We start from the raw sequence: 14045 nt of genomic DNA, 5'->3' as shown, positions 1-14045 counted from the left end.
TGGGCCAGAGAAGATGTACAATAGACTCCCCCAGGTAGTGTACCCTGCTGAGTACCATTTAACCTGATGCTGAATACAGTGCATGATACCAGCACCCTGGTCTCAAGTATTTTTAACTTTGTTTAGGACCAGTTGTGGCACTACCTCGGCATCCATTAGACGCGACCCCCTCCTGTGCCAGCATTGTTGCCTTTTCCCATAGCACAATACCTTCCTTTCTCCAGCACTCATCAGTACCAGTCATCTGAGGCTGTCCAGACTCAAACCATCAGAACAAGATGGACTCCAGGGTGTAACATAGTAGGGTCTGATAGGATAGTACCCAGATTGACCGTGATATCTGCATAATGTTAAATCCTTGCCATTAGGGATGAGAACAGTGCAAGTTAGATTTTGACGATCCTGGAACTGAGTCATCCACCAATCTATTACGACTCATAGGCAACCTGGATACTACCCCCACCTGCCTGTCCTTGCAAAGTGATGCTGGACATAGCAAGTTGGCTTTCCTAACCCCTTCCCTGATATGTAGCACAAGGCCTCCCAATGTGGCCCTGAGTATCTCCAGCTCCATAGTGTTTTAAGGTACCGAGTGCCCCACCTCCAGCTCCAAAGACAGTCTCCATTAAGCCTCTCTTTTTCTTAAGGATGGGAAATAGTCTGAATACCCGGACTGAAAACCACCTGCCAACAGGTAACCTCAATTCTTTAGAGGCTGCATACCTTCTCCCTCCTTTATCAATTCGGTAATCAGACCAGGTTATCCTTCACCCCTACAAAATAAACTGCCTACAGACAGACAGAACTCACATGAATGACAGGGGCATAGTGCAACACTGGGGCACTGGTCTTCCTGGCATGCAGGACACAGACAACTAGTTAAGGTACACAACAAGTCTAGGACAGGAAGGACACCTATAGGTATTAACTGAGGAGAATACGGCATCGGAAGTGAGGGCCCTTGGAACAGCCAAGAGCTGGGAACACCCCATACAATCTTCCTGCACAACTTTTCTCCAGACTCAACCAAAACTATACAATACGAGGCCAGACCTATACACTTTCAACTTGTATGCCATCCGGCAGGCCCTCGTACTACACATCTGCAGGTAAATCTAAAAGAAATTGGAAAACAAAAATTGCATAATGTATATCCAGCTTGAGGAACTGCTGCTACCACACACAACTGGCCAAAAGGCAAAGAAAATCCCTTGCAGCACTGAGGCACCGGGATCACTGAACAGTAGCGGGTACACGAGCCGACCGATGTGCCATTTTAAAGCCATGAAACCCAAGTATCGAATCTGAGGAATAAAACACCAATAAACTTTAGTAATAAACTTTCCATTTTTTTTTCCCTGGAAACAAAAAAAACTTAAGATGGCGCCTATACCCTGCTACCCATGCAACGCAAGAATGGGGAAGTGAAGACAGAGCCAGCAACAACCAAGCCTCAGCATCAAGTCTCTCCATTTCTCTTGTATTTCAACCAATGAGATGTACCTATTAGACTGACATAGCAACGACGTATAATCTATTATTCTATCTGTATAAAACATTAGCACCGCCCTGTAATAAAACAGAAGTGTAGAAGTAACCAAGCTGAACACACGTCAGAGTGTTTGCTTCTAGAGCGCATGCACATTAACACTTTCTAATTAGGAACAGCAGCAGATAACCTTGAACTAGATTGTAGTTCTTATCCATTACAAAGTGTGTCATAATGAGCTAGTATGCATTATGCCTTTGTCTTGCATTTTTTTTTTTTAGGGTTTACAACCACTTTAATGCACATAAAAATGTACGTCAACTCACATAAACAAGCACGCCAACGAAACATCCATTTTTTCAAGCACGTTTATGTGTGAACATGCCCTATTCAATGCCTGTGGAAACTTTGAGGCCAGCCAGTCTTTCCTGTCAAAAAAATGCAGGCCGTCATTTATTTTTCAATAAAAAACAACCCTTTACGTCCTCTTATCTTCTCAGGCCAGCTTCCTTCAGCAGCCCCTGAGAAGAAAGTTCCCGCTTCCACACACAGCCGACCCCCCCCCGAGGCGTGACGCGCCAGCTGTGGGCAGACAAGCAAACCGTTGTTGTATCCGGTCACTGAAATGTGTGAAATAGAAAGTAAAGACAGGGGGCGCTGTGCAGGCCAAGTACATGGCATGCGTGTGTGTGTGTGTGTGCACAGGAGAAGAAAAACAAGGAAATGGTGGAGGGAGAGCTTGCTAGTTTTCCCATGTAAGCGCCGGCAGCCCGCTCGGGGGGGCGCGCATTGATGGGTTAAACAGCGGCCGGCCGTGGAGGATGGATTACGAGTTCAAGAGCAAGCTGTCTGCCGAGCGAGAGCGGGTGGAGGACCTCTTTGAGTATGAAGGCTGCAAAGTGGGTCGTGGAACGTACGGGCATGTTTACAAAGCGAAGAGGAAAGACGGGTGAGTGTCACGGAGGGGGCGTGTCCTGGGCGGGGCGCCGCACCTTATCCCTGCATCTGTCACAGCGCTCCTTTGTGTGTAATGCAATGTCCGAGGTGGCTGCACACTGCTACTCCTGTCAGCTTATTGATGGCAAGCTTGTGCTAGTTATGTGTTTGTAGCGCCCTCCTCCTCCTCTGCACAAGTTGTGTTGGGGGAGGGGAGAGACTGAGCTACAAATGTTTATGTTGGGGTGGTCCCACCTCCTCCATCCCTCCTCCTTCCCATGTGTGAATGTTATTCACCAGCTTTCTCACATCAGTGCTAACAGTCCCACTCTTCTCCTTCTGATGGAGTGCTGGCTTCTGTACTTGTCACATTCCAAGGAGCACACTTCTATGGGGAACGCTCAAAGGGTTTGCAGCCCCCTATAATAGAACCTATAACCAAGCCACCTGAAATAGAAAAGGTTTATTATAGTATTATTATACTGTATCTATAGTGAGACAGGAAATGGCTTCAAACATGCCTGGGACAAAAACAGATCTATACTCAGACAAAAAATAAAATAGGAAGACTCGATGGACTACTCAGTCACTTTTCTATGTTTCTATTATACAAAAGACACAGCTTGGAAAATATTAAAGTGATTGTAAAGTCTTTTATTTATTTTTTTAAAAAACAAACATGTCATACTTACCTGCATTGTGAAGTGGTTTTGCACGGAACAGCCCAGATCCTCCTCTTCTCGGGTCCCTCTTCTGTGCTCCTGGACACTCCCTCCTGTCGAGTGCCCCCATAACAAGCTTGCTATGGGGGCACCTGAGCCGAGCTGCAGCTCAATGTGTTAATTCACAGAGCCGCAGTTTGGCCCCACCCCCTCTGTCTCCTGATTGGCTAACTGACTTTGACAGCAGCAGGAGCCAATGGCGCCGCTGCTGTGTCTTAGCCAATCAGGAGGGAGAGTCCCGGACAGGCCAAGGGACTCGTGGACATCGTTGAACAGAGATGGACCTCAGGTAAGTATTAGGGGGTACTGGGGGCTGCTGCACACAGAAGGCTTTTTATCTTAATGCATTTAAAGCGGAGTTCCACCCATCTAAAAGTGAGCAGCTATAAAAAGTGTAGCTGCTGACTTTTAATAATCAGACACTCACCTGTCCCACGGTCCAGCGATGCAGGGTGCATGAAGCCCCGCCCCCGGCATTCTAACTGTGGGCGCCTGGCTGTGACTTCACAGCCGGGCGCGCACTGCAATTGGCCAGGCAATCTTCTGGGACCTGTGACGTGTCCCAGAAGATTGTAGGGAGGGAGGGGGGAGAGGTGATCTTCCTTCCGGCGCCGCGGTGCCAGGGAGGAAGTGGGAGCAGGGTGCCTGTAAAGACAGGGTACTCGCTCCTCTCCAAAAAAAATTACATGCCAGATGTGGCATGTCAGGGGGTCACCAACACTTAAAGCGGAAGTTCCATTTTTGGGTGGAACACCGCTTTAGGATTAAAAACCTTCTGCCTTTACAACCCCTTTAAGCCATGGCCCTTTTTTTTTAAACAATTAAAATCAATAAACTTATTTAAACCACTTCAATACCAGGCACATTCACCCCCTCCCTGCCCAGGCCAATTTACAGCTTTTATGCTGTCACAGTTTGAATGACAATCAATGACAATGACGGTCATGCAACAGTGTACACTTATAAAATGTTATCATATTTGAGACAGATGGAGCTTTTTTTTTTCGTGGTATTTAGTCACCACTGGATTTTTTTTCTCACCTTGTCTTTCAGGACAGCACCTGGAGAGAGCGCAGCTCCACCCACTTCCCAGGAAACACTGCAGTCATTGCTTTAAAGCCTGGACACTTCTACCATGGCCTCAGTTATAGTGTTTCCTCCTCCTGGTGGAAGTGCTGCAGGGGACCAGGGGTGTGCTGCGCTTTCTCCAGGTGGAGTAGGGTTAGGGCATACCTTGGTGGTGTTGTCTTTTTTTTCTGTATGGTCAGCCCAACACCCCCACTGATGGGTGGGGGGTGTTCAGTGCCTTTTCTCTTCTCGAGCCCCGCAAGGGCAGAGGCCGGCGGAGGTCCCGTGCCGACAGACCATAGGGAGAGGGCTGAGACTGAACTGTGAATCAGTGCGGCGTCTCTGGTAAGCCTGCTGTTGTTCCGGGTACCAAGTGGCGGGTGACGTCACTGCCGGACGGGGCAGGACTTCTGGCGGTGCATGGCAGCTTCCGGTTCCAGCTGCTGGAACGCATGAGGGGGAGGCGGCCTCGGCGGGTGCAATTTCCGGTCCTCGCATTGGCGAAAGGACTGTGAAAGTTTATTTATGGTATATTTTTTCTGCTTGGTGTGTTTTTGGGCTAAAGCCAAAGAAAAGACTAAGCAGGTTTCCCCTCCCCCAAGCATCAGGTGTTCCCGGTGCTCAAAGTGTTGTCAGAGGACCTTTTTTTCCAGGTCGCTTAAAAGGAGATTCCCTTTTGATGAGGATAGCATGCAAGTTTGGAATAAGAGGCCTAAACTTTATGCAGCTTTCTTGCAAGTGTCGCTTAATACTGATTTAGCCTTTGAGGACATGGGGGTCTTGAAGGACACTATGCATAAAAGAGCTGATTCCTTGTTAAAAAAGGCCTGGGATTCTACACTAGCCAATCTCAAACCTGAAATGGCATTGACCGTAGTAGCCAGAAATTTAAAACACTGGTTAGAACAGTTAAAGAGCCATATTGAGGCAGGGCCCTCTTGCAAAGATTTGCTGGAGACTCTGCCAGTCCTACAGAAAGCTGTAAGTTACATGGCAGATGCCTCGGCAGAATCAGTAAAGATGACCGCAAGATCCTCAGCATTAGTGAATTCTGCAAGAAGAGCTTTGTGGGTGAAGACCTGGTCAGGCGATTCAGCCTCTAAAACAAAGCTGTGTGGTCTACCCTTTGAGCGGGATCTGGTGTTTTGCCCTGATCTTAATGCTGTTTTGAACAGAACCACAGAGAAAAAGAAAAACTTTGCAGTTAAAAAGAAGGTTGCATCACAAGCTCAGAAAATTTTTTGTCCTTTTCACCAGACCCGGGACTCAAAGGAAACAGGACAGAAGAGACCTTGGCAGTCCCAGAGGGGTCGTGGAAGGACTGGGGTGTTGTTTCGCCCCCCCCCCAGCCAACTCACTAAGACCCAGTGACGGTCTCCCGACTGTGGGAGGAAAGCTGCAGTCCCTTTTCCCACAGTGGGAGGGAGTGACATACAGTGCTTTCATCCTCAAAGTGATCTCGGAGGGCTACGCACTGGAATTCTCGGAAAACCTGCCATCTCAGTTTTATGTCACGCAGATTCCCAAGCATCAGGAAAAATCTTTGGCGATGACATCACTTTTGCAGGAATTCCTTCAACAGAAGGTAATCATCCCAGTGCCCTGGGAAGAGGAAGGACTAGGGTGTTATTCACTTGTATTCCTAGTAAAAAAGCCATCAGGAAAGTTCCGGTTAATACTGAATTTGATCTTCGATACAAGAAAATTACGGATGGACACAATATATTCAGTGAGGTATCTGCGTTTGGCGATCAGAGCGGGGGGGGGGGTAGTGTTGCACTTTCTGTTCAGGGCCCTCCTGTTCTGTCTCTCCTCTTCCCAAGGATCTTCACAAAGATTATGGCAGAAGCATTGGCACCGCTCAGGCTGGTGGGGGTCTCAGTAGTACCTTATCTGGACGAGGAGAGAATATTTGCCAGCTCAAAAGACCTGTTGTGCAGGGATTTAAGAAGGGCGCAGATCCATTTAGAAAATTTGGGCTGGCTTCTGAACAAGGAAAAATCAAACCTAATTCCTTCTCAGATGATCATTTTCCTGGGGTATGGCATCGACTCGGTACAGGAAAAGATTTTTCTCCCAGAGGAGAAAATAATAAAGGTGCAGGCCGCAGTGAAGAAAGTACAGACAAATTTATCTTTTACAGTTCGGGCAACCATGTCCACGCCGGGGCTTCTCACAGCCTCAATCCCAGCTGTTCATTGTGCCTGCCTCCATTCGGGAGACCTCCAACAGGCGATTCTGCAGAACTGGACCTACAGAGAGTCTTTGGAGAAACAGATAAAGATCCCCTCTCCAGTCAAGAGGAAGTTATGGTGGTGGAGGAGGCGAACAAATTTGAGCAAGGGTCTGTTCTGGAATTTTCCCGCAGCAAAAACTTTAACAACAGATGCAAGCTCCTGGGGGTGGGGTGCACATCTGGAAAGCAGGATGGCGGAGGGGTCCTGGACAGTAGTTCGACATACACATGAAGGTTTGGATGCCAGGACACATCTCCACATGACTGCTCTTGGTTTACTAGTATATACCAGCTGTACAGTTTCATACTATTCTTGCATCAGTAACCCGCTCCCACCTGGTACAGGGCAACACCCTTTTCTTGGCTTCAGTGTCTTTAGCTATCCAGCACCCCCTGTGGGAGCCCGGCATTATTCAAATTCTATCAATTTTTGGCAACGTCAGCGAATGCTGTCAAGACCAGCTACTTCAAACAGGCAAATCTCGGAGACACAGTTCCGCTTATGTTCTTTGTTTTTAAATGTGTCTATTGGAATGTTTCATTTGTGATACCACTACAATATACATTTATAATTGACCTCCCTTTATAACACCCCTGAAGAAAGAGACATTGAGACTCTGAAACGCGTCAGTTGGAATACGAGATCTTCAGTGGCAATCTTTGTGGTGACTTTGTATTTTGTACATAGGAACTGTTAATCATTCCAATGTATTCTGTTTTTATTTTTGACTCTGTTTATCAGTTGTAATAAATGTATACTTTTTCAAATCAATTGTGCCAGTGCCTTTAAAGTCCACTTAGGGGATATCCCTGTTTTGTTTAGATCGTCTGGATGTGGCACCACATTGGGACACAATCACTGATATAAATCACTGGACACTAGAGTAATCCAGAAGGTCCCCCAGCTGGAGGGAACTAAGGGCCCATTTCCTGGGGCTGTGGGCTTTCAAAGAGTTTATCAGGGGCCAACACATCCAGGTGTTATCAGACAACGCCACGGCGGTGGCCTATATCTCGAGGCAAGGGGGCACAAGAAGCAAGTGTCTTCTAACCTTGGCCTTACAGATTCTGATTTGGGGAGAAGACAACTTGGCATCCTTAACAGCAGTACATCTGAAGGGCAGCCTAAACCAGATAGCGGACTTCTTAAGCAGAAGAAGGGTGCTAGATTCGGAATGGAGCTTAAGTACGGAGATATTTCAGAGTAGCGGGTTCCCCAGGTTGACCTTTTTGCATCACAAGCGAATGTAATGTACCAGTCTACTTTTCTCTGAACAGGCAGGACTAAGCGGCTGGTCTGGATGCACTAGAAACTTCGTCAGATTTTTTTAAGGCACTAGCTAGGGCTAGGCCGGTTCCATTTAAGTTTTTCCCAAAATGGGATTTATCAGTGGTTTTGCAAGGTCTGACTAGAAGACCTTTCGAACCATCAGAAGAAGCCACAATTAAATATTGGTCAATAAAACTTCCTCTGCTGGTAGCAGTTACCTCAGCTAAAAGAGTTAGTGAACTACAGGCATTATCTATCATTAAGCCTTTTTTGACAGTTTTTCTGGACCGGATAGTGCTGAGGACAGACCCGGGGTTTTTGCCGAAGGTCTCTTTAGTTTTTCACAGTTTCCAAGAGATAGTTCTACCAACGTTCTGTCCATTTCTAACCTGCCCTAAGGAGAGGGAATTTCATGGTCTGGACATAAAGAGATGCTTATTACGTTATCTGGAGGTAACAAGAGAGTTTAGAAAGTCCAGTTGTCTGTTTATTTTGTTTTTGGGATCTCGTAAGGGTTACGGAGCTTCTAAAAGCACAATTGGAAGGTGACTTTGGATGGCTATACATGAAGCTTATAGGGCTACGGAAGTGGAAACCCCCGCAGGGATAGTGGCCCATTCAACTCGGGCTGTAGCAACGTCCTGGGCGGAACGAGCTGGGGCTTCACCAGGGCAAATCTACAAGGCGGCCACATGGACGAGTTTCTCCACCTTCACTCGTCACTACAGGATGGACCTGCTCTTGGCAGCAGAGCAATCATTTGCCAGGAAGGTCCTGCAGGTGGTTGTTCCCTCCCTAGAGTAAATACTCACTCATCATCTCCAGGTGCTGTCCTGAAAGACTAGGCGGGAAAACCTTAGTTAGACTTACCGGTAACGGTATTTCTACGAGTCTTTCAGGACAGCGCCGATGACCCTCCCCTGTTTAAAAATGTTAATATGATGTTATTGCTATGTTTTGCTTATATAATTTCAGCATGGCTGGAGGTGCTCAATGACAACTGAGGCCATGGTGGAAGAGTCCAGGCTTTAAAGCAATGACTGCAGTGTTTCCTGGGAAGAGGGTGGAGCTGCGCTCTCTCCAGGTGCTGTCCTGAAAGACTCATAGAAATAACGTTACCGGTAAGTCTAAGGTTTTTTTTAGCTAAATAAACAAAAAAAAGCCGATAAACAAAACAAAATGATTTTCTTAGTTTCTGTGCAAATAAGTAATTTTTCTTCTTCACAGATCAAGCACTGATGAGGAGGCACTGTTGGGCACTGATCATCGGAGAACTGATGATCAGTGCTCTGATTATCAATGTAAACAATGTGCTGACAGGTTTGCCGGTTAATGGCAATCCTTTCCTTGCACAGATACAGCGTGTGAGGAAAGGACTGCCGATAACTGGCAAGTCTGTTTACACGTGGTCAGTTGTGATTGGACACAGTTGATCACAGGGTAAAGAGCCCCTGCGATTGGCTCTTTACCACGATCTGTGATCAGATGTGTCTGAAGGATACAACAGTCACAGAAGGCGTTGGATGCGTGCTCCAAGGTGCACACAGGAGGCAGAGTACTGGGTGAATGTCCATGGATGCCCTCCCAGAATGGGACAACCCCACTGTAGCAGTCTTTTGGCTATAGTGCGTTCAGGAAATAGTTAAGGGTCATGGGACAACCCTCCTATCGTTTTCAGCCATGGGAGCTGCCATCTTGGCCCCTGTATAATCTTTAACTGCCATGATGCTGCACATGTGATCAGTTATGACACCAGCCATTGGTTCATACCAGAACGCATTGCGGGAAACCTATAGTTCTGTGCATGTTTCCCACACCGCTTTCAAAACGCACTACATTTGCGATCTACAGCAGGTGTCAGTATTCATTTAAAGGAGCTGTAAACTCTCAAGGTTTTTCACCTTAATGCATTCTATGCATTAAGGTGAAAAACCTTCTGCATTGTAACTGCCCCCCAGAGCCCTTCTTTTTCTTACCTGAACCCAATCGTTCCAGCGACGAGCACAAGCCCAGCAGCTCCAGCCGCTGTCTCAGGTCCTCATTGGATAGATTGATAGCAGCAGGAGCCATTGGTTCCCACTGCTCTCAGTCAAATCCAGTGACACGGGGGCGGGGCCGAGTCCCGCCGTCTGCATCCATTGACACAGACAGCAGGACTCGGGGGCGTGCCCCCATGAAAGCGGCTCTCAGTGGGAGCAACCAATGAAGAGGAGGAGCAAGGAGCGCCGCCGGGACACCCCAGAAAAGGAGGATCGGGGCCGCTCTGTGCAAAACCCTTGCACAGAGCAGGTAAGTATAACATGTTTGTTATTTTTACAAAAAAACAAAAACAAACCTTTACAATCACTTTATCAACACACCAAAAGCAGGTTGCGTGATATGGTTGTTGTTGTTCTTGTAAAGTAGTGCATGCACTACTTTCGGTGTGGTCTGGCGCGCTTTCAGCCCAATCAAATGAATGGGCTGAAATTGCACTGCACATGGATTGCATGTAAGTCATACAGGAATGTGCTGTGCATTCCTGTGTGATTCATGGTGTGAACTGGCCCTTAGAGTGCCCCCTCTCTGGATGAACGAACACAGGGGGCACCTTTGGACAGCAGCCTTTTTAGTCTGGGGGGGAGGGGAGTGTTAGATGGACTAGCAGATTTAAATGCACTACAAATTGAAGCCAAACTCCACCTCACATTTTATAATCAGTTACAGAAAACATTTTTTTTTCCTTTTGGAATAAAGGTTTTACATGAATAAATAAAACTAATAATTTTAATCACCCCTGTCAGTGTTTAATGGTTTGTCTCGTCCTTGTAATGGATACAATCTGCAAGAGAGCTTGTTCTGTTGAAAAATAACAGATTTGCGGGCCAGCAATAATAATTTTGTCTATGAAAATATTTTCATCATAGTTTTTGTCAGCTGCATGTTTTCACTGACGAAAACTAAACAAAAATAAAATTCATTTTCAGTTCAGGTGACTAAAATACAACTAATAAATGGTATTTTAGTCAAAAGACTATGACTAAAACTAAATTGAAATTTGATGTAAAAATGAACGCTGGTCAAAAAACAATATTGTTGTTTGTTTACAAAACTTGGTTTTATTTATAAGGCTTCATGTACACGGGACGTTGTTTAAAGCGGGGTTCCACCCAAATTTTGAACAATATCTGTATGTATTCTCTTCCTTGTCTAGATGCTGACATGCCGTTTAAAAAAATTTAAATCGCCGTAATTACCTTTTTATTTTTCTATTCTTCTTTGCACTTCCTGGTTCTCCTCCCGTGGGAGTAGGCGTGTTTCTAGCCTCTCCCAGACTCCTGGGAGCTAGTCTCAGGCTTCCCAGGATGCCACTGAGCATGTGCGGGAACGAGTGGTGAATGCTGGGAGCACAGCATTCACCACATCCAGGAAATAAATGCTTGTGGGCTTCAAATGCCCACAATGAAGATGGAAACCGCCTGCAGTGAATAATATAAGTTATTCTTTCCGACGAAATCTGACACAGGCGGACATATTACACACAATATGAGAGTATGTAATGCTGAGAAGAAAAGTTTGTGAATGAACTCAAAAAAAAAAAACGATAGATAGGTGGACCCCCGCTTTAACCTCTCCTGAACGATTTAACTTGACAGCTAGAAACTGGCATCTAAAAATGTCTGTTTAGCTTGCGCCTAGAAGCGTTTGTAAACTGTTTTTTTTTTTGGTCAAAATGAGGAACGTCTGTAAACTAAACGTGAGTCAGGCCTCATGTACACTGCTGCTAATAAACGGACGTTTAGGAGCAGTTAGGCATTTTTTTCAACTGCTCCTGAACCCTCCTCTATGCTATCTTATCAGTACATGTACACAGGTTCGTTTATAGTGGTTTCTAGGCAGTTGTGTTTAGAGGCTTTTTTTTTTAACCCAAAAAAATACGTTCAGAAGCTGTGTTTAGAGGCATTTCAAATGCCAAATACGGCTAAATGTGTTTCGTTTACAGGCGTTTTATCATTTTTGGCTATTTTGAAAAAAAAATAATTTTTTTTCCCAAACGCTTCTAGACGCAAACGCGATTAAACGCGGCATGTAAACGCGGCTAAACGGCTGTTTTTACGCCAGTTTCTAGCTGTCAAGTTAAATAGTTCAGGACAGGTTGAACAACGTCCCGTGTACATGAAGCCTTACCGCGTTTACAAGCTGTTACAGGCATTTGGCGCCTCTGAACATCCATCGAAACCCATTTTTTTGCATTCCAAAATGCTTCTAAACTCAACTGCCTAGAAATGACTATAAAAGCTCGGTAGCACACACGGGTGGAGGCACTCGCTGAAGAGGAGGGGCCTGGAGTGCCATCAGGGGACCCCAGAAGAGGAGGATCAGGGCTGCTCTGTGCAAAATCATTGCACAGAGCAGGTATGTAAAACATGTTTGTTATTTTAATTAAAAAAAAAAAAAAAAAAAAGGTTTAACATCACTTTGATTTTTTGACTAGAGCTCCACTGTAAAGAGGTGTTCCAGCCTGGGAAAAAAAAAAAAGTCAGCAGCTATTCATACTGTAGCTGCCTACTTTTAATATATGGACACTTACCTGTCCATGGAGCCCATGATGTCGGAACTCCAGTCGATCTTTGGATCGGCTGTTGGGTGCTGCCGCCACTATCTCCACCAAGGGAAACCGGCAGTGAAGCCTTTCGGCTTCACAGACGGTTCCCTACTACGCATGCACGAAGCGCACTGCGCTTTCTTATTGGCCCAGCGGCAGAGGAAGGAGAAGGGGGACCTGTCAAAAACAGGTCCCAGTTCCCCCCTCTCCCCTGAAAGGTGCCAAATGTGGCACTGGAGGGTAGGAGGAAGAAGACAAAGAAGCAGAACTCTGCTTTAAGGATCTATCTGCTATCAGAAACCTCAGAGAGAAGATATTTAAAAGTGAATGAGAATCCTGGTTGGATGACAATCAAATATTGTCAGACAACCAGGCAATGTGCCTGGTGAAGCTGGGATCCTGCTTGGAAACAGCAAGGGGTTACCTGAAATACAAAAGGAGAGCCAAGAAACTGCCCAATACAATAGACCCTAGCAACAACTTTAAATAGGCTTGAATTAAAGTGGTTGTAAAGCCTAAACATGTTTTACCTTAATGAATTCCTTGCATTAGGCTAAAAAATGTTTAGGTGTCAGCATCCCCCCTCACCCCCCATACTTACCTTAGCCTTCATTCGATCCAGCGCTGTGTACGTCTGCAGCTCTTCTCTCCCCTCATTAATGGGTCTCGCTGGCTCTGCTGGGGCACTGGGAACCATTGGCTCCCAGTGCTGTCAATCAAAGCCAGTGACGAGGGAGTGGGGGGCAGGGCTGAGTCTGTGTCAATGGGTGCAGCAGCGGAGCTCAGGTGCAAGCACGCACGAGTGCCCCCACGGGAAGCGACAAGTATTCCAGTGTACCGTGGTAAAATACTACATCTCTGTGTTTTACCCCCTCCCCTGACTGAGTTACACTATAAATGGGGCTCATGGAAAACGACTATTTTCTGCATTGATCCAGAGCAGAAAAATGCAGGTCACTGAACTGTGTGTGAATGAGTCCTAATGTGTATCTAAACCCCAAATAAATAATTTTAGGCAGGACTGCAGGAATTATATTTTTGGAAACTTCCATTGGGCTAGCTTGGCTTGGTGTTAGTATCCATCTTTGATATCTGGAGGGATTCTAAAAATCACGGTAGCAGTCTGCGTTACATACAGTGATAGTCTCCCCTTTTCACTCTGAACACAGCGAGGTGCTCACTGCTGTTCAGAGAACACCTTGGATTTTTTTGAATGAATACAAGGTATTCTCTGAGTGGACGAAGTGGAGATTTGGACATCATGACCTTTTATCTCAGCACATCCATTCAGAAAATTCTCTGATTAATAAGGTGAGCAAGCTCCTAAACTTGAGTTTAGGAGCTTTTTGGCATTTTTTGCCAAAGCTCCTAAACTCCACTCCATAAAAGCCTATGTGTTAATGTTCACATAGGCTTTTAGGATCATTTAGGAGCTACTGCGGTTAGGGGAGGTTCATCCTCCCTCAACCTCCGTCTCCAGAACGTGGAAGAATCGCTTTCAGGATAGGAACATTTTGACCGATTTTGCCATGATTTTACAGCGTTTTTGAGGTTTTCCGCGGAGGCGGTCATATGTGTACATGAAGCTTAAAAGAGGTCCCAGAAGCACTGAACAGAGAAGAGGGAGAGGAACAGGGATTTCAAATCCACAGACTGCTACATGGACTGCATGGACAGTGACAGCTCAGCACCCACAGAAGTAAGTACAGCAGGGACCCAGGGTGTGGGCAGGGTGTACG

General features: G+C 46.1%; 1 protein-coding gene across 5 annotated transcripts in view; it reads left to right on the top strand.

The window, feature by feature from the left end:
- The first annotated feature begins 2124 nt into the window (after positions 1 to 2124).
- The window catches only part of CDK19 (cyclin dependent kinase 19), a 260760-nt gene continuing 248839 nt past the window's right edge, over positions 2125 to 14045 (top strand). For all 5 annotated transcript variants that reach the window (XM_073627084.1, XM_073627083.1, XM_073627082.1 and 2 more), the window contains exon 1: positions 2125 to 2438. In XM_073627084.1, coding sequence (XP_073483185.1) covers positions 2311 to 2438 — 128 coding nt within the window. In that variant the 5' untranslated portion in view covers positions 2125 to 2310. The remainder of the gene's footprint in view (positions 2439 to 14045) is intronic.

The sequence above is a fragment of the Aquarana catesbeiana genome, linkage group LG04, assembly GCF_042186555.1.
Source record: "Aquarana catesbeiana isolate 2022-GZ linkage group LG04, ASM4218655v1, whole genome shotgun sequence".
Lineage (NCBI taxonomy): Eukaryota > Metazoa > Chordata > Amphibia > Anura > Ranidae > Aquarana > Aquarana catesbeiana.
Note: the sequence above shows the minus strand (reverse complement) of the source record. Positions and strands in the feature narration are given on the sequence as shown.